Source organism: Artibeus jamaicensis, unplaced genomic scaffold (assembly GCF_021234435.1).
Source record: "Artibeus jamaicensis isolate MK-2021 breed Jamaican fruit bat unplaced genomic scaffold, CSHL_Jam_final contig_944, whole genome shotgun sequence".
Classification (NCBI taxonomy): Eukaryota; Metazoa; Chordata; class Mammalia; order Chiroptera; family Phyllostomidae; genus Artibeus; species Artibeus jamaicensis.
The window spans coordinates 5,940,938-5,963,238 of record NW_026522020.1 but is presented as its reverse complement, the minus strand read 5'-3'; the positions used below and the strand labels follow the sequence as shown (position 1 = coordinate 5,963,238).

At 61.6% G+C, this 22,301-nt stretch overlaps 1 protein-coding gene across 2 annotated transcripts; it reads left to right on the top strand.

Moving 5' to 3' along the window:
* Window positions 1-11,818: 11,818 nt before the first annotated feature.
* STK25 (serine/threonine kinase 25) lies at window positions 11,819-22,295 on the top strand. 2 transcript variants are annotated; one of them, XM_037161320.2, is made up of 12 exons: window positions 11,819-12,012; window positions 12,385-12,505; window positions 16,598-16,828; window positions 17,434-17,490; window positions 17,989-18,097; window positions 18,830-18,987; window positions 19,069-19,254; window positions 19,361-19,506; window positions 19,751-19,865; window positions 20,018-20,089; window positions 21,371-21,507; window positions 21,694-22,295. In XM_037161320.2, the coding sequence occupies exons 2-12, from the start codon at window positions 12,476-12,478 to the stop codon at window positions 21,731-21,733; spliced, it is 1,281 nt and encodes a 426-aa protein (XP_037017215.1). In that variant the 5' UTR covers window positions 11,819-12,012; window positions 12,385-12,475; the 3' UTR covers window positions 21,734-22,295. The 2 variants fall into 2 exon arrangements, with proteins under 2 accessions (XP_037017215.1, XP_037017216.1); XM_037161321.2 differs by having other exon boundaries at window positions 11,819-12,074.
* The last annotated feature ends 6 nt before the right edge of the window (window positions 22,296-22,301 follow it).

Below are 22,301 nucleotides of genomic sequence, written 5' to 3'. Positions count from 1 at the left end.
AAGGGAACAGCAGTGAAAATATGACATTGAACGCTGTGGGATGCGGGTAAAGCCATGCTCAGAGGAAAATGCGTAGCTTCAGAAGAAAGGCTAAAATTAGCTCTGCTGGTGTGGCTCAGGCCTGTGTCTCTGCTGTGGACTGAGCACAGGCCTGTGAACCAAAGGGTCACTGGTTCAATTCCCAGTCAGGGCATGTGCCTGGGTTGTGGGCCAGGTCCCCAGTTTGGGGAGGGGACAACCTATGTATGTATCTCTTGCACATCGATGTTTCTTTCCCTTTTTCTCCTTCCCTTCCCCTCTCTCTAAAAATAAATAAAATCATTTAAAAAACAATAAAGAGAGCAGCCGGGCTTGGGGCTCCCTGTGTTTTATAGGTGGGAATACGGACGCTCCAAAAGAGAAGGGGACTCGCCCAAGGAGTGGCTGCGGGGCTGGGTGTGGCCAGGTGGTGGCCCCGAGCTGGGCCCGGGGCCGATGGAATGCGCCTCCGGCAGGGGAGGGACCTGCGCCTGTGCACCCTGGAAGCCCCACCCTCACGGTCTGTGGGAATCCTGGCCTCAGGGAACGTCCAGCCCCACTCACAGCCTCAGTGTCCTCCTGTACAACGAGATCTGGCTGTCTGCCCCCCACCCCGCATCCTGGGGCTCTTACCTTCTAGAGTGACAGATCAGGGCCCCCTCAGTGCGGGGCTGCCCTGCCTGGACCCAGCGACGCCCTCCTAGACGTTCCAGATCAGAGAGAGCCATGTCTCGGGATATTCCCTGTGAATGTCGAGGGCAGGGAGGAACCGCTCAGGACCCCAGTGCTTCTTGGCCTGTGGGGGGGGGGGCGGGGCGGGGATTGGGGGGTCATTAAACCTGTCTTGAGCTCCGGAACCACAACTATTATCCAAACCTGTGACAGCCCAGGCCGTGCTGCAGTCAGTGGAGGTCTTCCTGCGTCTGGAGGCCTGGAGGCGGCAGGCCTACTGGTGCTGCTTGGACCTTGCTCCAGGCACGTTGGGCCTGGTTTTCCGCCTTGTGGGATTCTTGCTCTCCAGCCTTATCTTGTGTCTGACCCTTCTGTGGAGCCCCAGTGATTACTGAAGAGCCCTCTGAGCGCCCAGGGCCCAAACCGGCTTGAGCACAGGGAGGGGTGTGGAATCGCATGACTGACCTGTCCCAGGAGAGGCTCTGGTTTCAGGCATGGCTGGATCCAGTAGTCTCGCTCCATCTGCAGGTCTGTCTGTGAGTCCTCATGCTGGCTTTGCACTCGGGCAGCTTGTCCCCAGGTGATTGCAGACCAGCACCTACACCCACCCCTCAGACTTTCCCAGTGGAAAAAAAGCCACTCTCTAGGTAACTCCCAGGGGCGCCTGGCGGCCGGCAGCTTCTCCCCTGTGCCCACTGCTGAACCAGCTGCGGCTGGAAGTGGAGAAGGGGCTCCGGCTGCCAGGCCTGGTCACAAAGCCCACCCTGGACGGGGCCCGTGGGCCCATCTGCAAGGATGAGGGTGGGAGGTGACGATGAAGGGTTCCTGGCTTGCTGGGAAAACCTGCTCAAGGCTATTGTGTGGGTCACAGTTTGGGGGGGCAGAGGGGCCCACAGCCTAGGGAGGCCAGTTTTCTGTGTAAAGTGAGCGGCAGTTTTACCTCGGATGTGGTTGGGTGGTCCCAGTCTGGACCCGCTATGGCCATTCAGGGGGACAGTCACATGCAGGGCAGTACCCGTCACCACGCCTCAGGAGAGCTGTGAGGGGCAGAGGCCGCCGGCAGGGGCCCCGGGGTGGGTGCTCTGCTCCTGAAGCTGGGTGGCCCTTCCCCACTGTTCCCGCAGGGACGGGACCTTGTGGGGGGGACAAGGTGGGTGACAAGGCAGCACCTGGGAGCTTTCTGGGGCAGAGACCTGGGGGACTGTGGGCCCCACCTGCTCGGGCCACTCCCCGGGCCAGCCCTTTCGGTGTAGTTTTTGCCTGAAGCTCATCCTTCTTCAGGAGGGATTGGAGTTCGGACCGGAGGGTTTTGTATCGTTTCAGCTGAGTGCTTGATAAGCTGGGAGCCCACAGACCTGGAGGGCAGTGCGGCCAGGCAGAGCACCACCCCACGCACCTCCCCTCCTCCTTCTCACCCCAGAGGGGCCTGGAAGGGCATACTCCTGCCTGTCCCCCAACTGTGGTCTCTCAGGGGCAGCTGGAGTAGCCCCATTTCCGCCCCCTCCGTGGATTGCCCCTGCCACTGCCTGGGCGGCAGCCTCGGTTTTGAGCTGTGTTTGAAATGCAGTCGGTCCGATGGGTGGCCAGTGACAGACAGACAGACAGCTCGCTTTAAGGTGCTCGTCTGCTCCTGGTCGTCACTGGGGCCGGCGGCTTCCTGTCCACCCAAGAAGACCGTGAGAAGTCTTCTGAGATTTTTCTGGGCTTAGAACTTGCCCATTTTCTCTGGGTTATTTCTCTTTCTCATTGACTTACTGGCCTTCCTTACACCTCTCGAGTATTAATCCTTTGCCTGGGTCATTGCAGGTCCTTCCCCCAGGCGGTCACTTCAAACCGAGTCTCTTCCTCCCCAGCCGCGGCTGCCCAGGCCGGTTCCTGACTTCCACTACCTGGAAGGCTAGTGAGAAAGATTTTACTTTCCTTTTTCTTCCCCAAACCAGTGTGGCTGTTGGCCTGTGAGGCCTGTGTCTCCCGGGGCCTCGCCGCTCAGCCAGACCTGGGTTGGAGTCTCCCTGGTCCCTGGACCCGCCCTGCTGCTGTTCCTAAGCACCTTGTCACCTGCACCGACACCCAGCTCAGGGAAGCCCACTTGCACTGATTTTTTTGTCCATTTGTGGGGCATTTTAACAAAAACTCTGCGTGTCCACTATTTAAAGAGCCCACTGGTTGTACGAGTTTATCGACGGAAAGCAGGCGTCCCTGGGGCCTCTTGAGGCTCCTGACCAACCAGCTTCCACGGCTGCGCTGGAGGTGGAGTCAGGGGCTTCGTGCTGCGAGGTTCGTCCTTAGTTCTGGTTTCTGGAGGGTCCCTGAAGTTCATCTTCCCACCTTCCCATTGAACCAGGGGCCTCTTTCTCATGCCTTGACAGAGGCCTCAAGGGCCCGCCCGCCTCTGTTTTACGTATGCAGCCTGGTGGCTCTGCCTCTGGGGACTGAGATTGGAAGGGACTGTGGTGTGTGGAGCCCAGCCTCCTGTCCCCATCTCCCATCTCTGTAGCCGTCCCTCCGTGTGGACAAGGAGGGCTGCAGCTCCCTGGGGGTGTCTGGGCAGAGCCTGTTGACTTTCCTGGGGGCCCTGGACAGGAGGCCCTCCTCCTGGGTGGTCTGGCTTCTCCGGGAGGGCAGCCAGGACTCCTGTGTGGGCGGGTGGTGAGGCTCAGACCCCTCCCAACAGCCTGGTGCCGCTCCGGCAGGGCCGGGGTTGGGACATGCATGGGGTGGGGGTGATTCGCATCAGGACCGCCGCCGCTTCCCACGTGGGGGGCTTGCCCAGTGCCAAGGTTTCCACCTGCCCACCCGCCCTGCAGAGAGGCCCCTGGTCTTGGCCCAGCAGCAGCCCTGGCTGCCCCATCGCTGGTCCCCCTTTAACCCGAGCAGGGCTGCTGAGGGTCTGTCACAGCGTGCTGGCAGCCGGGTGCCCACAGAGGGGGACACAGAGCAGGGGCAGCCTGCACACCTGAGTCCTGGCTCACAAAGCAGGGGTGCTCATGGTGGAAGCCTGAGAATCCACCCAAGGCTGCACCGGAGGCCTGGGGCTCCCCTCTCAGGGACGGTTGGGGCCCCCAGCCCGCAGCTCATGGGGGACGGGAGCAGGCCGGTCTCAGGCACCCGTAGGGGACAGGCCAGCAGTGGGCCCTTTCCCTGCGGTCGGGGTGTTTGTTTTACCCCCGATAGGAGGTCTTGCTCTTCCGCCTTTCCCCCCCTCCCCCCCCCAGAGCTGGAGGCCAGCCTTCTTTATGCACAAATATGTTGTTTTGAAACACTGCGCATTGTTCAGAGATTTCAAAGTCATGGCCAGCAGCCAAAGGCAACATATTTTTGTGACTCTTAACAGTGAAACCTGTCACTAAAGTATACTTGCAAAACTAGAAAAGCACAGAAAATCTTAAAGTCATGGCACTGCCCCGAGATGAGGACTGTGAGTAGCTTGGCCTGTGCGGGGTTACAACCTGTTTCGTTTTTAAAGATTTTATTTATTTATTTTTAGACAGAGTGGAAGGGAGGGAGACAGGCAGAGAAACATCAACCTGCGGTTGCCTCTCACACGCCCCCTACTGGGCACTTGGGCCGCAACCCAGGCAGGTGCCCTGACTGCGAATCGAACTAGCGACCCTCTGGTTCCCAGGACAGCGTTCAACCCACTGAGCCACGTCAGCCAAGGCTACGACCTGTCTCTGTGCAGCACTTGTTCTGAGTGAGTCTCTGCTGACGCCCGGACACGCAGTGGCTGTGCCACGTTCTGTCCCGTACTGAGAACCTCCTTCCTCCCAGAGCGTCCATCGTGCTCACAGGACACGCGTGCAGGGATGCTCCCGACCGCCTCAGGCACCCCACGCACCCCTGCCTGGTTCAGGGTCTCAGGCTCTCGGCAACCCACCCCCAGGGGACGCGGCAGTCCGGGGTTGGCGCAATCCCCTCCCGTCTTGCCTGCCCCCCCCCAGGGTGTGCTCCTGACCCTGGGGTGGGTCAGTCCCACGGGAAGAGCCCACACCCGGCGGGGGTTTCCAGGCAGCCTCAGCGCCACCGCGGGCCCCACACCAGAGCCCAGGGGGCTCGGCAGAGTCCCAACACCAGCACCAGGGTCGTCGTGGGACTGGGATCATTGAAGACCACAGAGCCGGACAGGCCCGGGGGTGGTGTCAAAGCTGGGCCTGCAGATGCCAAGGGGAACCTGAACTCTGGGGGCAGAGAAGCCCCTCCAGGAGGTCGATGGCGAGCCCCTGCCCACCGGGCTCCTCTCCCACATGCCGGGTCCCAGTGGAGGGGCCTGCAGGTTACGCCAGGCCCCCTCAGGCGTGTTTCTGTGCCCACGCAGCAGCCCCTCCCAGCCTGGCCCTGCACCGTGGTGGTGCCCCAATGCCCCACCTGGGCCCCCGGCTGGCCTGGCGTCGCCCCCTGCAGGTGTCCATGGGGCCCACGCACACTCGCCGTGGAACAGGGGCGCACAGCCCAGAAGTGGAGGTGCCAGGGGGGCTCCTGCTCAGGGTCCCGGCCCCCCCGCAGCTCGCAGGGGAAGGGCTGTTCGGGGAAAGCCGTTAATCACGGCGACTAAGGGAGTTAGGACCAGGGTCAGGGTCCTGGTCAAAGCCAGGGTGGGGTCGTAGGCTGTCCGGAGGTCGGCCTTCCAGTAGCTCTGTCTGGTTTCTCTGGACTGTGGTCGGTGGGGGTTCAGAGGTCGAGACGTTGTCTCTGGTGGGACCGAATCTCTCTTCATGGTCGACAGACCCCAGATCATTCGATACCGACCCAAACCTCCCTGTCCGAGAGCTTAATGATGAAGGGAGTGGACGTGCAGGGGAGAGGGGGTTGGTGAGTCAGATGCTGGAGGAGGCCAGTTTGAATCAGACAGGCAGAGAGGAGGAAAGGTCAGACCGAAGCGGCGAAGCTCCCGGGCCGCTGGGTGGGGCTGCCTCTGGTTCGGCTGCCTCCCTCGGCTTTGCTCCTGGGCCCGACGTTCCGTTGAGAGCACATTCCCACAGGGGGGCTGCTGTGGACTGGACTGTGCCCCCGTTCCTACACTGAACCCCGTGCGATGGTGTTTGGAGATGGGACCTTTGCGGGTAACTGGCCGCAGAGACACCCTGTGATGGGGAAGGGTGCCTTAGGAGAAGAGACACTGGAGAGCTGGTCTCTCTCTGGGTCCCTCATGTGACAACACAGCAGAGACGTGGCCCTCTGTCACCAACGAGCAAGTTCTCCCAGCAAGCAGCCCTGCCGGCCTGGGACTGAGTCCCGGGCCGCCGCCTCCAGACGGTCAGGAAGGAACCTCGCCGGTCGTCCCAGCCCCAGCTTCCGTCTCGGGGCTCCCGCTGCCTGAGGCGAGTCTTGGGCCCGGTCCTTGTTCCGGCTCCTCCTTCCTCCGTCACTCAGGCTGTCCCCACCCTCCCCTGGCGGTTGAATCCCCCCACCCAGGGCAGGGCTCCCTGTCAGGGCCACAGCAGCCAGGACTGTGATTTGCGCTGTTTGGGACTCCTGTGGGTAAGTGCCACCAGGGGCTGGCTCCCCTCCCCCAGCCACAGTGTCGGGTGCTCCACGGAACCGGTGCCTCCGAAGACAACTGCACGGACACAGACGTGGCAGAAGAATGTGCTCACGCAGCTGGGAAGTGATGTGTCTCGAGTGTTTGCGACCTGCCTGTCTGTCTGTCTACTGGCAAACAACGGCTCTGTCTCTCTCTCCCCCAGAGCACCCACCTGGGCCAGTCTGCGGAGGGTAGGAGGGGTTCAGGGAGTGTGAGGGAGAAGCCAGAGTCGTTCGCTGCTGTGGCCCCGTGTGCTGGGCGGGTCTGTGACCTTGTCACACACGTGCCGTTTCACTCCTCTGAGCTGTGTGTCCCCAGGACTGGAAGTGACTGGAAGCGAGGACAGCCACAGGAGGAAGAGAACAGTGGATCAAACTGCAGCCTCTGGTCACACCCCCAAAGCCCAGGGGCCGCACGACAGCACCCCCCTTTTTAATCCACGGACAGTCCAGTCCGAGCTCACAGCCCCCACCCCTCCACGCAAGTACACCTCTCCACCCCGCACTCCTCTCCGTTCTTGGAGAGTGAATAAAAACCTCATTCTCACATCCTTCTCTTTGTGAATTCCTTCCCGGCCTGCGGAACAGCCTATAGAGGGGTACAGTGAGCGGCCCCAGGCAGCGGAGCAGAGGACCGGACAGGCAGCGAGAGAGCCAGGCAGCTGGGGTGACCACAGGGTCACCCGGTCTAAACAAAGGGGCAGGTGCAGAGGTTCTGATTGGTGTGTCAGGGGGCCAAGCACTTGCAGGTCCCGGGACAGCCCTGTTAGGTAACAGAGGTGGCTAAGAAAGGACCAGGAGCCTAAAAGGTCCAATCAAGGGCTTTTCTTTGGGGCAGGATGCTGTGATCCCGAGGGCCGAGTCTGAGCAGACTATAGCGGCGAGGGAAAAGGTGGAAGGGTTTTTTAGGGTGTGTAGCAGACCCTCTGGGAGGGTGCGTCACCCTGCCGATCTGCCCTAGGCGACCCGGTACAGTTGTTTCCCAGACAATGTCCTCTGATCAGGGATGGCTGATTGAGGACAGAAAGTCCTGGGTGATTCATGGGCCTTGTTTTGGAGAGGGGAGGGTTACTTCCGACAGTGGGGAACCTCCTGGTCAGGTGGTCGGCCAGTGACTCTCACCTTCCTCGTCCCAGGGTAGGTGGTGACTCAGGTCCTCCACATCCCAGTACATCGAACAAGCCCCTTCCCCAGTGCCCAGGCCTGGTCACGTTATGGATCTGGGTCCCCGGACAACCAGGAAAGGACATGGCAGTGGCCCAGCTTTCCCCAGCCTGTGGTGGCCCCCCAGGGGAGGTGGAAGTCAGGGTGGCCCTGCATTCCTGGCCTGGCGGCCTCGGCATCACCCGAGAGGGTCTGCAGGGTCTCCGAGCCTAGGCCGGAGTTTCTGTCTCTGATGGAACTGGCTCTGAGGTGATGCCCTGAGCCCACACTGCCACCAGCCCACGAGCGGCCACTTGGAGTGGCGGGATGTCCCACCAGGGCCCTGGGACACACCACCCGGCTGTACTCACGCCCTGGGGTTTGGCTTGGAATATGCGCTTGATGGGGGAACCCAAGAGTTAAACATTTTTTAGCTTTATCTTCTACTCCCTAAGCCGAGTGACTAACGCAGGTAGAGAGCTGCTGTTCCGGGAACTGGGCTGTGTGACCCGACCCACCCTGACTCCAGGAGCCCCACGAGAAACCGGGCCTTTGCCCTGCCAGAGATCCAGATGGTATCGGAGCCACTGTGCTCCAGGGAGAGACTTTGCACCCAGGACACAGATGACGAATCACCACGGAACAGATGAAGGGATGCCTTTGTCTGATTCACCTTTTCCCTGAATTCCAAGCCCCTTACCTGCCCTTTCCTCTCCTCGAAAAAAGCATCGGGTTGAGATAAGCCATCAATGTGGTCTTTCAGGGCACAGAACCTGCTGTCTTCTCAGATCGCCAGCCCTCAGAGTGACAGGCCAGTGAAGATTCCATGCTGGTATCGGTTGTACATCCTGGTTCTGGTGGTGACGGGCGGCACGAATGCCGACTTTTCCGGTTGGTTTCAGGCTCACTTTGACGAGTCCATTTGTCCCACACCCAGTGGGCCAGGCCCCAGCCGGGGGATGTGGCTGTCCCACCCCTGACGCTGGGGCTCTTCTGACATGGAAAGCTGGTGCTCTGGGGCCAGTGCCATCAGGCTCTGTGGTGGAGTTGAGGCCGAGACCCCCCAGATCACCTGGGCCCTGCGCCCCCGACCTCCCCTGGCTTTAACTCTGTCTCCAACTCTCCGTCCTCTAGTATTCCCCCGCCCCTCCTGAGGAGAGGGGCGCCGGCAGTCCTCGGGGGGCTGTGCCCTCCTCCAGTGCCCACCCAGCCCCACTTGGGCACGACCACAGGGCAGTGCCCCTCAGCAACGAGCTGCGTTTACCCTGGGCAGTGCAGAGCAGGGCGCTCTCACACCCTGGGGTTCCAAGGCTTTCTCGAAAGACATGCTGCTGTCCCCGACCTGGAGTGTGCGAGTGGTAAAGGTGACCTGGGCCTCTGCACCGCAACGGGGGCCTGGAGTCCGACCGCGGTGGCACAGGACAACGAGACTGAGAGGTGGACCGGCCTGGGGAGGGCGGAGGGGGCCTGGGGCGTGGGGGTCGAGCTGCAAAGGGCAGTCTGGAGCCGTCCGTAGGGAGGTGGTGGGATTCTTCAGCACCTGAGTGACACAGAGGAAAAGAGACAAGCCCACCCCAATCCTAAGACGTGGACCTTGCCGGGGTCTTGGTTTGACCAAACCTCGGGCAGTCACGCCCGATACGAAATCATAGGTCTGTGTATTGTGCACATATGTGTGAAAGTTGAATGCCAATTCTATCTTTGATATTGAGGAATTATTGTTACTTTTAAAATTTTTCTTTAAAAAAATGTACAGTGCACTTGATGGTGTGGCTCAGTGGATTGCATGTGGGACTGTGAACCGAAGGGTCACTGGTTCTATTCCCAGTCAGGGCACATGCCTGGGTTGCAGGCCAGGTCCCCAGTAGGGGGTGCATGAGAGGCAACTGATCCATGTGTTTCTTGCACATGGATGTGCATTTTGTCACACTTATAAATAAATATAAATTTCTCTCCCTCTCTTTCCCTCTCTCTAACAGTAAATAAATTTGCCCTGGCTGGTGTAGCTCAGTGGATTGAGCACAGGCTTACAAACCAAAGGATCGCGGTTCTATTCCCAGTCAGGGCACATGCCTGGGTTGCAGGCCAGGTCCCGCCAGGGGACAACGCACCAGAGGCAACCACACGTTGATGTTTCTCTCCCTCTCGCCTTCCCTTCCCCTTTAAAAATAAATAAGTAATATATTTAAAAAATTTTTTAATTAAATAAATTAAAAACAAAAAAATTAACACTGATATAAAAATACAGAAAAATTGCCTTTTTTTAGTGTTCAGTTTCAAGTTTAACACAGGAACTGCATTATGGGACCCCCCACCATCAGGATGCAGAACCGTTCGGGGGTGCAGAGTCACCCTGAATGCCCCCTCGTGCTGCTCCCCAACCCTGGAAGCCAGCCGACCGTTCTCCCACGCTGCCGCTTGAGCTTTTGACAACGCCTCCTCTGTGGAGTCACATACCGTGCGACCTTTCAAACTGGCCTCTTTCACCTGTGTCTCTCAGGTTACTCCAAGTAACTGCACCTGTGGGAGACCCCACGTGCAGATGGACCACAGCTCACCCAGTGGCAGCTGAAGGACCTCCTGGGGCCCCCTGGCTCAGGGCTATGATGACTAGACAGGCTGTGGACATTTGCGTACAGGCTTTTGTGTAAAGCCCACTTTTCTTTTCTTTGGGATAAATACCCAGGAATGGGCATGCTGGCTCATGAGTGGTGTGTGATTGACTTTTTAAAAAACTGCTAAGCTGGAGTTTATAGCAGCTGCACCATTCAACATTCGCACAATTTATGAGGCACAAGAGTCCCGGGCTCTGCCTCCTTACCTGCAGTGACCCACCTCCTGCTTAGCCAGGGCAGACTGGGGTGGGGGTACTTCCTGGGGTGCAGGACTCCCGGTGTTAAAAGTGGGAAACTCCTGGGAAAACTAGGAGGGGTGGTGACCCTACCCTTGTCAACAGTGCTTTTTATTTGAGCCCTTCTAATGTGTGAGCAGTGTCTCATTCCACTGCCTTTTCCTGAAGGTTGATGACGTCTGGGCACCTGTTTGCCTGCCGTTTGCCATACACAAATCGCTCTACTTCCAGATTCAATTTTTTCTTGTTGGACTGTCTTCTACCTGTTGGGTTTTGAGAGCTTTTTATATGTTCTTTCTATGTAGTTAGGTATGTGATTTCCAAACTTTTCTCCCAGTTGGTAGCTTGCCTTTTCATTCTGTTAATGGTTTTTCTAAAAGCAAAATTTAAAAATTTTGATAAAGCCCGATTTATCTTTGTTTTTATTTGTGGTAAAATATACATAACAAAAACTTATCATCTGAACAATTTTTTAAAAGATTTTATCTATTTTTAGAGAGAGGGAAAGGGAGGGAAAGAGAGAGGGACAGAAACATTAGTGGTGGCTGCTTCTCACGTGCCCCCTACTGGGGACCTGGCCCATATCCCAGGCACGTGCTCTGTCTGACTGGGAATCGAACCAGCAATTCTTTGTTTCACAGGCTGGTGCTCAATCCACTGTACCACAACAGCCAGGGTCATTTGGACCATTTTTAAGTGTGCAGTTCAGTGGCACTAAGTGTATTTCCAGGGGGTTTTATCACCCGGACAGACACTCTGCACCTGCTAAGTACTAGCTCCTCCTCCCCCTCCCCTGGAAAATTCTATTGTATTTTCTGGCTCTCAAACGGGTCTATTGCGGGTTCTGTATATGGGTGAAATTGTACAATATTTGTTTCTTTGAGACTGGCTTACTTCCCTTTGCACACTGCTTTCAAGGCTCTTCCATGTTGTAGCCCGGTCAGAACTTAATTCCTTCTTTGTCTCATTCTATTTATTTATAAGTGTGATAAAATGCACTCAACCTTCCCCATCTTATCGGGCGAAGGTCGGTGGCATTAAGCACATTCACACTGTGCAGCCACTGCCACGCCCTGTCTCTGTCCCTGTGGACCTGACTTCCCGAGACCCCAGGCCAGTGGGGTCGCAGGGCGTGTGTTCGTCTGGGGATTGCACTGAGCGGCTGCCCTGCCGGACCCGGCCTGCCGAGCCCGCGACACACTGCGCTTTTTCAGGTGTGGCCCGACCCGTCCCCTCGGTTCTTTCATCCCTCCTCGGACACTGGGCTGCTGCCACCATCGGGCCCACAACCTCCACGGTGGCGTGGTGGGGTGGGGTGTGGGGTGCAGAACAGCAGGGAGGAGGGCGGGGGAAGGATGCAGGCAGAACCCCGGAAGGGGGAGGGAAGAAGGAGAGGAGCGGAGGGCGGTCCTAGTGGCCTGCGGGACCCCCTCCTCGCCCCGCCTCCAGGAGGCGGCCCCGCCTCTAGGGCCGCCCCCGCCCCCGCCCCGCGGCCTGTCGGGAGACGTAGTCCAGAGCCTTTCAGAGAGCCGGACTCCGAGTCCCAGCGAGCCCCGCGGCCCGCCCCGGGACGGCGACACCACCCCGCCCTGTGGCCTGCCGGGACTTTGTAGTCCGGCACCGGCGGACGTCAGGGGTCGGGGCTAGTGGAGAGACTCGGTGTCCCAGAGAGTCCCGCGCTGGGCCACGACGCCGCGCACCACCCTCGCCGTCGCTGCCGGCGGCGGCCTTTCTCTGGGCGACGCCGCTACTGCCGTTGCTTCGCGGGTTGAAGGGCCCGGGCGTCCAGGGGCGAGCGAAGACTGCGGGTGGGAGCCTGCGCGGGCCCTGCGGAGCGGGCCGGGGGAGGCCGGGATGGCGCGCCCCGGAGGTGGGCGCGCTGCTGGGCGAGCCCGCGCCTGGGGCGGTTGGGGAGGGGCCGAGCGGTGGGCGAGCGGGGCGAGGGGGGCGAGGGAGGAGGGGCGGGGGGCTGCGGTGGGAGGGGCTTCAGGGAGGCCCCGGGCGGGCGCGCTGCAGTGGGTTTTTTTTTTTTCCCCCGGCTTGGGGGGGCTCCCCTGACTCCAGCGCGCCCCGCCCCCAACCGAGCTGGCTCCCAGACGGTCGGAGGAGGGGGCGGCTGCCCTGCCCGGGGAGCCCGGGTGCTGTGAGCGGGGTACCGAGCTGGCCTGCTCTCCCTGCAGTTGACTGAAGCGAGCGTCCGGGTTCCAGAGCTCCCGGCGGGATCCAGGGGTCTCCTGGGGCTGCACCGGATGGTCTGAGGGCGGCGCAGACATGGCTCACCTCAGGGGATTTGCCAGCCAGGTGAGGGTGGAACTCTGGGTTGTGAGCGCACGCGTGCTGAGCCCCCTGGGACGGGAGGACTGGCTGCGTATTGGTGCAGGGACAACTTATTGCCCCAAGTCTCTCTGGTATATGATCCCGGGGTTTCGGAGGAGCCCCCCAGGGTGTTGCACGTGTGAGCAGAGTGGGGGGCGGGGCTGACGCGGGGTGGCCGGGGCAGCGTTTTGTGGGGCAGACGCTCCCGTTCTCAGTTAGTGTCAGGATCGGTGTCCAGTGTGCAGAGACCCGTCCGGGGGCGCGGCGGGGTGCGAGGGCGGGAGCCTGGGCCTGGGCCTCGTCAGGGACGAGAAGGTCGGAGTCCACACTGGAGGCTGGGCCTGGGCTGGGGTCACCCCGGCCATGTTGGGCTGTGGCAGGAGCTCCGGGGGAACCCCTCTCCGACCGGCACTGGGGGCGGTTGGGAATGTGGTTAAGCAGCTGCTGTCCGTGAATCCGTGTGTGGGGAAAGCGAGGACCCAGGCGCGTTTTCGTTGACCGGAAGTGGAGAAGGCTGGTCTTCAGGAGGTGGTTTGCTCAGGCCAGGTGTGTTTAGCTGGATGAAGCCTTCTGTCCGCTGGCCTCTTTGGCTGATTGGGTCCCGTAATTGGCGACACTGGCTGACCCTGGGGACCCTCTGCCATGTGCCCTGAATTTGCCTGGAATGAGGACCTGCTGCTCACTGTCGAAAGCGGGGTGTGTGGGCAGTTGGTGGTCTGTATCTGCTTCCTTCTGTTATTTCAAAGCAGGTGTGATGTGGTGCTGATTTGACATGCACTAAACCATGGCGGCAGGTGTTCCCTTTGAAGTGCCAGCTCGGGCAGATTTGGGCTGACTGCAGCCAGGTGTGGGGAGGGTCTCTGAGACAGAGTCCTCACCTTGGTGAGAATACCGTGTGGAGTGAGTGGGGACGGCTTGCAGGGGGCATGTGTCCACGTGTGGCCAGGAGGAGTGAGAGCCAGGGTTCAGCTCCAGACCCAGCTGGGCTCCTTGGAGAAACCCGGGAGTGTCCGGGTTCCAGAGCTCCCGGCGAGATCGGGGGTCTCCTGGGGCTCCTTGGAGAATCCCACACCTGTTGGGCAGGGCACCCAGGACCAGCTGTGACCACAGATGGGGACAGGGATTTGCTGACTTGTGCTGAATTATGTGATAGGTTTTCATTTGCATCTGCCCTGTGTCTCTGGTGAATTACATGACTAAGGCCCTGGGGGGAATGTCTGCCTCCAACTCGTCTTTAAGGGCTGCAGATGTAGCTCCCACGGGTCCTGTGAGCCACCCCTGACCCACGTACTGGCAGTGCTTGACCTGGGTGTCCAGTTAGACTGGGGAGGGTTGTAGGCACGGAGGAAGGAGCCAGGGAAGGGACCCCAAAGGAAGGAAGCCCCCTTTGTCCTTTCAGGGACGAGAGACTCCGCCTTAGGCCTTTGTCGGTGGCAGGAAGCCTGAGCAGACAGCACTTTCTCTTGAGATGTTGTTGCTGCCCTGTGGAGTGGTCCCCCACAGCCTGTGCTCCAGCCTTGGCCTTGCCCCGAGCCCCCCACGCTAGTTCCTGCCCTGCCTTCAGGGCCAGAGTGGCTGGGGTCCTCACTGGCTGCTGCCCGTCACGTGGTGGGCGGTGACAGCTTGGCTCCTCTTGTTTTGTGGGATGATGATCATGGCAGACACACCGCCACATGACGGACCCAGATCTGGCAGCGCCAGGGCTGATTCAGAGAATGAGGGTCTTGACCGTGAGCCAGTCAAGTGACCTGAGCAAGTGCCCAGACCATGTGCACTGCCCAGGAGGGCAGCCCTTCACCTGGCAGGGCAGGGCAGGGATGGGCCGTGCCTGTGACTGCGTGGAGTACCAGGGTCACAGCCAGGACTCCCAGTCACGCTCTGGGCTGCAGAGTGTGAGAGTTGAGGGTTGGGGTCCCCCTTCCTTGTCGAGCCCGAGCTGTAGCTCAGGGATGCATTGTGTTCTACTCAAGGTGGAGGAGTCTGAGGGTGCGGCCCGGGTTCCCTCGGACAGGTGCAGTGGGCCCGATGTGGGTCCAGCCCTGTGTGCAGAGCGAGTGACGTGGTATTGTCAGCAGAGCCAGGCCGGAGCATGTGTCACCAGCAGAGGCCCGAGAGCGGTTGGGGGTCCCTGGGAGCTGGAAGGGCAGTGGCACCTAGGGTGCTGCCAGGCCTCGGTACCTCTGGGTCTGCTCTCAGGCCACCTTAGGAAGAGAGGGACTGTCCTGGCAGTGACAGAGGACACAGGTAAGGGTACCAGCTGGCCTGGAGTCACCGCATGGCCACTGTCTTGCAGGACAGCCCCAACACAAGCTGGAGCTGGGGGCTGCCTGCGGGCACCCGTTCAACGCTGTGGGAAGGCGCTGTCAGGGCCAGTGGGAGAGGAGCAGGCCTAGGGGGGCCCTTTGCAGACCCCAGTCCACACATGGCCGAGGCTGAGTGGGGAACGGTGAGGTTCCCACCCAGAGGGGACCCGGCTCTGTCTCCAGCAGGAAGGTGTTTTGTGCTGACTGCTGAGTGGTCAGCAGTGTGGTCTGTGCGTTGATGAGAGGCAGCCGTTCTTCGTGACGGGCCTGCTCTGCCGTCCCTGTCCTGCCCTGGACCTTGCCATCGACCGCACTCATCTGAGGCTATCTGTCCCTCCACGTGCACTGGGATGCCAGTTCCGGTGAGGGCGTGAGAAGGGCCACATTCCTTAACTGGCTGAGCCAGGGTACAGTGGACACATCACCGGCCTGTTTGGGGCACCCGCTGTGGCCGCAGCTCCTGGCCCCGCGCAGCCTGCCTTGTGGGACAGGGTTCTGTGTTGGGCTGCTGCTTTTGGCCCTTGGCCCTCACTCCTCGGGCTTGCCTGGCACCCAGAATCAGCCTCGGGGTGTTCACAGTGTGGGCCTGCGTGCTGGAATCTTTGCTGCCTCTGTCCAGACATGATGGAGGACCGCAGCCCCCAGCCCTTCCCCGGCCCAGCCAAGGTAGCTGAATTACACATGGGTCCTGGGCACCTGGCGCCCGAGAGCGCCGGCCTGGCTTTCTGACAACACATCTGTGGGGGTTGGTGGGGCACAGTATTCTCAGGGGCCAAGAAGCCACTGGGCAGAGGCTTGGGGATGCCCAGGGTGGCCCTGGCCGTCCCTCCCCACAGCCCCCACACGGAGCCGTCTCTGTCCCACGCACTGAGGTCACCGTCCAGAGTGCGGCTCTTGGCCCTGGCGCCCTCCACACCAGCAGCTCTGTACCTTCCAGCCTTGTTTGTGTTTAAATCCGGGGACCTTGTGGGGGCCGAGGTCTGTGATACCTGAGTGCCCAAGGCCACGCTCCGGGCTGGCGTGAGGGTGCAGCGTCCTGAGGGCTGGTGGGGGCTGGGGATGAGGGGAAGCCCTTTCTAAGGGGTTTGGCTGCTGGGCCGTGAAGTGTGTTGGTGCTCCCTGGGGTTGTGTTTAGTTAAGAGAGTTTTTTGTAAGCAGGTTTTTTTAAAGAACTTATTTATTTTTTAGAGGGGAAGGGAATGAGAAACATTGATTAACTGGCTTTCGTACGTGCCCTGACTGGGAATTGAACCGGTGACCTTTCGCTTTGCGGGATGCTGCCCAGCCCACTGAGGCTCACCGGGCAGGGCCCGAGCAGTGTCGGGTCTACAGGAAAAGGACTTGTGTTGTGAGCCGTGGTACGTCCCTCATCCCAGGGTGCCAGCCTGTGGAGCGTGGCGTCCGGTTCGGTTGACGAGTCAGCGTGGGCGTGTTGCAGGATGGTCTCGCTGCCTGGAGTCTGTGCGGCCCACCCGCTTGTCCCCTTCAACCCATCCGTGTGTGCCGCTCTCGGTTCTCCCTGCCATGGGGTGGGGCAGGCACGACCTTCGTGGCTCCGTCGTGGCTCCCCGCCTGCCCTGCAGCCCATGCCTTGGCTGGAGCCAGGCCTCTGTGCCCTCCGAGGGTCTTCCCTAGTGTGGAGGGCACGCTGGGGTTTTCTGAACTAAAAGAGGAGAGAAGAAACGCAGACAGGACCTGGGCAAGCTCGTTGCACCTGGGACCCATGTCCCTGCGGGGCCACCCCTGCTGATGGGCCGCCGCCCCGTGTCCACAGCACCCACGAGTGGACCCCGAGGAGCTCTTCACCAAGCTGGACCGCATCGGCAAGGGCTCCTTCGGGGAGGTCTTCAAGGGCATTGACAACCGCACCAAGGAGGTGGTGGCCATCAAGATCATCGACCTGGAGGAGGCGGAGGACGAGATCGAGGACATCCAGCAGGAGATCACCGTGCTCAGCCAGTGCGACAGCCCCTACATCACCCGCTACTTCGGCTCCTACCTGAAGGTGCCGGGGGTGGGGCCTGGGCCAGGTGGATGTCTGGGGTTCCTGGGGCCTGGGGCTGAGCCCGGCAGGCCTGCCCCACCCCCACGCAGGAACAGTGTTGGGGGGACCTGTTCTGAGCCCCGGAGGCCCTGACAGCTGAGCATGGGCACAGCTTCACAGTGGAGCGGGCCCCCAGAACCACTGCCTCCAGGGCCAGGCAGGTAGTGAGGCGGAGCCCCTGGAGGGGCCGGGTGCGAATGGGGTCTCCAGGGTCTGAATTGGCCATGTGATCCGCAGGCTGGGGCAGCCCCCCGGGCATGGCAGCCCCGTGGGGAGCTCTCTGGGACTCGGGGTGTGCGTGGCGTTGAGGCCAAGTGCAGGCTGGTCAGCCGTCTCCCACAGGTCCCTGGGGGGTGTCGCAGGGGGGTCTCTGCCGCTGCTCTGAGCACTTGGTCTCTGTGCAGAGCTGCTGTCGCAGGAGTGACGGGAGGGGGGCGGGGCCAGGCTGCTGGAGCCCCTGCCCTGAGGCCCCAGGGACGGATCCCTGCAGCAGGGGAGTGTGTGTGTCATGGGTTTGGGGGCCCTTGCTCACTGCCGTGGGCTAACAGGCCTTTCTCTGGTCCCAGAGCACGAAGCTGTGGATTATCATGGAGTACCTGGGCGGCGGCTCTGCGCTGGACCTGGTGAGGTGTAGGCCGTAACCCCAGGCATCGTGCCAGGGTGCCGGGAGCAGGACCAGACTGGCGATTGCCGTGGGGTTGTCCCCGTGGTGACCCTGGGCTCCCCTGGGCCTTCACTCCTCGGCTGTCTTGGTGCATTAGGTGACAGTCAGGAGCCGGCTAAGCCCAAACCAGGTGCTGGTTTTAGTCCTGGGCCTCTGCTGGGGGCCCCAGATACGTAGGCTCAGGAATATGGCCAGGACCACATTTTCATCTGTTACCTTTACAGCAAAGGCAAAGGCAGTGTATGCTCTGTAAAGATACCCTGCCCCCACCCACCTGACCCACACCTGTCTCACTCCCAAAGTTGTTGACGGAGTAGGAAGCCCCGCCTCCCACAGGGTCACCCCCTGGTAGAGAGGCGGCTGAGCTTGGCCCTCGGTGAGGGTCTGGGTGGTGTGGGAGCAGGGTGGGCGGCCGTGGTGGAGGGGCCTGGGGCCCCACCGTCCCGTTTCTGCGCAGCTGAAGCCCGGCCCGCTGGAGGAGACCTACATTGCCACCATCCTGCGGGAGATCCTGAAGGGCCTGGACTACCTGCACTCAGAGCGCAAGATCCACAGAGACATCAAAGGTCCCTTGGGGTGTGGCTCCTGCCCTGGGCCCCGTGCCTTGTGACCCTGGGAAGTCCAGGGCGTGGTGGGGCGCTGTGGGGGTGGGGCCCTGGTGTCTGTGGGACTGGGGATCGGTGTGGCTCAGCGGACCTGGGGTCTGAGCACACCCTTCAGCTCTGCTGCCGGAACACGCAGCCCGTAACAGGGAGGACTCTCTTAGCACCCTGTCCTGTGCGGGGGGGAAAACACCTACTGTGCGCCCCGTGTGAGGAGGGACCTTACTGAAGCTGACAGTGCACATTCTTGTTTGTGAACTGGCCCCGCTGGGCTGGGTGTCCGCAGGAGGGCCGCGGCTGGGGGGCTGACCAGGGACACTGGTGGGGCGAGGGGGAAGCTCAGGGTCCCCTGCTTGCTGGGCGGTTTCGGAGAAGAAGGCAGTTGCTCTGTTCTTGGATCTGCCATGTAAGGCGACCCCTGGCAGGGCCTTGGAGCTCAGGCTGGGGGTGTATGCAGGGTGAGCCCCTTACGCCGGCTGGTGCCCGTAGGCACTGCCCTGTGGCCTTGGGTCTAAGGGTGGACAGCACTGGCTCTGTCTCTGGCCTGCTGGGTGGATACACTGAGGACCTGGGGACAGCTCTGCTGGTGTCCCCAGGAGGCCAGGTGGCTGCCAGCAGGCACGTCTTCAGGGGCTGCACACAGGGTGGGTTCCACGTGGCTCTGAGGGTGATGCCCTTCCATCCTGTGTCGAGCAGCTGCCAATGTGCTGCTCTCAGAGCAGGGGGACGTGAAGCTGGCGGACTTCGGGGTAGCGGGGCAGCTCACGGACACACAGATCAAGAGGAACACGTTCGTGGGCACCCCCTTCTGGATGGCGCCTGAAGTCATCAAGCAGTCGGCCTACGACTTCAAGGTGTGCACGGCGGGCGTGAGGGTGGTGTGGTGGGGCTCAGGGTGCCCCTGGCGGCAAAGCGTCCTGTGTGGCTCCGTGCAGGCTGACATCTGGTCGCTGGGGATCACAGCCATCGAGCTGGCCAAGGGCGAGCCTCCGAACTCAGACCTGCACCCCATGCGTGTCCTGTTCCTGATCCCCAAGAACAGCCCGCCCACGCTGGAGGGCCACCACAGCAAGCCCTTCAAGGAGTTCGTGGAGGCCTGCCTCAACAAGGACCCCCGATTTGTGAGCCCTCCTGGGCTGGGGAGGGCAGCTCTGGTCCTTTCCCGGGGCCTGTGGTGGGAGCTGGGGGGCGCAGGGCCCGTGCGGTGACACGCGGCCACCCCCACAGCGGCCCACTGCCAAAGAGCTCCTGAAGCACAAGTTCATCACACGCTACACACGGAAGACCTCCTTCCTGACCGAGCTCATCGACCGCTACAAGCGCTGGAAGTCCGAGGGGCACGGCGAGGAGTCCAGCTCCGAGGACTCGGACATGTAGGCCTGCCTGTCCTCTGTGGGGGGCCCCCCCCCGGGATGCGACTCTCCAGGGTGCACACTCCAGGGCAGGGACTTGCTGGTGCCTGTGTGGTCACCGGGCTTCTGCAATCCGGGCTCAGCCCTTCCCAGCACTTGTGGCCGTGAGGCTGCCTCAGAGAGCAGGGTGGGGGTGCCGAGGTGTGCGTTTGGGACCCCGCGTCCTGGCCCTCAGGGCTCCTGTGACGCTTCCCCTCTGCCGCAGGGACGGAGATGCTGAAGACGGGGAGCAGGGCCCCGTCTGGACGTTTCCCCCCACCATCCGGCCAAGCCCGCACAGCAAGCTGCACAAGGGGACGGCCCTGCACGGTCCCCAGAAGGTGTGGCCCTGCGCTCGTGGGGGGCCTGTCAGCTGAGGAGGCGGCCTGGGGGTGGCGCCCACTCCCGACCCCCATCTCCGTGCACCTTTCAAGGAGGCCAGAAATGGGGCGGGGCCTCTGCCCTGCTAACGGCTGTGGCCTTGCTTCTGCAGCCTGTGGAGCCTGTCAAGAGGCAGCCGCGGTCCCAGTGCCTGTCCACGCTCGTCCGGCCCGTCTTCGGAGAGGTGAGGGCCAGGCTGGGGGCCCCGTGGGGCAGGGGCCATGGCACCTCGTACACAGGGTTTCCAGACCCCTTGGGTTTGGAGGTGGTTTGGCCCAGGGGCTGAGGCTTTGTAGCAGGACTAGAAACAACTGGGAGAGGTGGCCGTGACGTGATCCTCTCAGGTTCCCGGGCCTGCCTCTGTCTTCTGGGGTCCCAGGATGGCTTTGAACTGCGAATACACGGGTGACCAGAAGCACCTGAGAGGCCTGGTTCTCAGCGTCAAGACCAGGGCAGGGAGGCTTCAGGGTGACTAACCCCCAGCTTTGCGTTGCCTGCTGATGGGCGGGTGGCAGCACCCCAGGGGGACGGTGCAGCCGGGAGCCCCACACCCTGGACTCGGGGAGGCAGCGGGTCATGTGGCCACTTCCCACCCGAGAGAGCAGCACCTGGAGTCTGGTGTGGGTGGGCAGGCGGCGTGTGGCAGGGCCTTCCTGAGGAAGGGGGGCCATCTGGGCAGCACAGGCAGGCTTCGACCCCAACCCCCAGGAGCCCAGGGCTTGTGGGGGGAGGTGGTGTCAGGTGCAGCAGGGGCTGCTCACTGGGAGCTCGTGAGCTCTGGCTGAGGTCTTGGATCTGCGGCTGGGCCTCACGTGGATGGGCCTGGGGAGCGGGTGGTGTCCGACAGGAGGACCTGGCTGCAGTCTGCCAGGCCACCGTGAACGTTTGTGTTGTGGGGGCTGTAGGCCACGGCAGCCCCTGCAGTGAACCCACTGGTGGGGTGGCAGAGCTTCACCTGGGCCCACTAGGGCACCCCCTGGGGGTGCTGATTCTGTGGGCTTCAGGGTGGCGTGTCCTTGGAGGCATGCAGACTCCCCCCGCTGATCCCCCCATTTGTGTGGGGTTGAGGAGTGTGGCAGGGTGGCTGAGCTGACCTGTCCCTGACACGTTCTCTCCACCAGGCCAGTGGTTCCCACAGCTTGGGGCAGCCAGTGTGGGGGCCAAGGGGCATGCCCTGAAACCCTGAGGGTCAGAGCTGGCAGTCCCACTGTGCACTGCACTCTGGGAGTGGTTTCTGAGCTGTTCTCGCATGTCCGCTGGACCTGAGTCCTGAGCTGTCACCCACAATTGGGAGGAAGCCCTGTGGTTAGCTGGGCCCACCACAGCACAGGAGGCTGGCAGAGACCCCTTTTGATAACCAAGACCTTCAGGTGCTCAGTGGGGCCCCCAAATGTAAGTCACAGGTGAGGGCCCAAGAAGCTTGCAGCACGAGCCTCTGACCAGATGCCCGATGGTGTGTCCACAGCTCAAAGAGAAGCACAGGCAGAGTGGCGGGGGCGTGGGGGCACTGGAGGAGCTGGAGAACGCCTTCAGCCTGGCCGAGGAGTCCTGCCCTGGCATTTCGGACAAGCTGATGGCTCACCTGGTGGAGCGGGTGCAGAGGTGAGGGAGCCCACAAGGCTGCGGGGCGGTTTTGGGGGTTTCTTCGCTGTCTTCACTCCAGAGGAGGCCTGGGCCTTTGCACTGGGAGGTGCCCCTCCCCCACTCCCCAGGGCTGCTCTGCTGTGGCCTCAGCCCGCGCCCCCTGCACGCGGGGCCTGGGGCAGTGACCGGGCCTGTCTCTTCCAGGTTTTCCCACAACAGAAACCACCTGACGTCGGCCCGCTGAAGCTGCTGTCTGGAGAGGGGCGAGCTCTGTAAGGACTGGCTGACTTGGAACCTCTGCGGGACAGGGCCCCTCCCGGTGCCGAGGGCCCTCTGCATCCTTCCCCCCCCAGCCCAGCCGCGGCTCCCCGGCAGCAAAGGCTCATGGAGGACTGTGTGGCTGGCACAACCCCTCACCTCCCCTTGGTAGGGTTCCCCTCCTTGGGTTCAGGGGTGGCAGCCACTAGAACGGAAGAGCGGAGACTGTCAGGCACATTGGCCTCCTCCCTCTGCCTTCCCCTCCCCTCCCCCGGGCCCACGATGGCCCACAGTGGTCGTAGACTTGCCTTGTGATGTGGGATCCGGTACCGTGGCTTCTCGTAAGTGCGCGTGTCAGCCAGAGCGTGTGTGTATGTGTGAGACCTGAACTCCGTGCGTCCCTGTCTGCTCTGAGGTGACGGTGTTAGTTTCCTAGAACGTGGAGGGGCTCCTGCTGCTTTCAATAAAGACCCGACTGGGGACCTGGCTTGAGTCATCACGGCATATGGTGACCTCAGAGGGACCCCAGATGGCACAGAGAGGCTGCAGGCAGG

Bases quoted from the DNA above. Each gene is read 5' to 3' on its own strand.
- STK25 (XM_037161320.2), top strand. From the start codon at position 12,476: ATGGCTCACCTCAGGGGATTTGCCAGCCAG. The intron at 16,829-17,433 runs GTGCCGGGGGTG...CTCTGGTCCCAG, and splicing joins ACTTCGGCTCCTACCTGAAG to AGCACGAAGCTGTGGATTAT. The intron at 19,866-20,017 runs GTGTGGCCCTGC...TTGCTTCTGCAG, and splicing joins CCCTGCACGGTCCCCAGAAG to CCTGTGGAGCCTGTCAAGAG.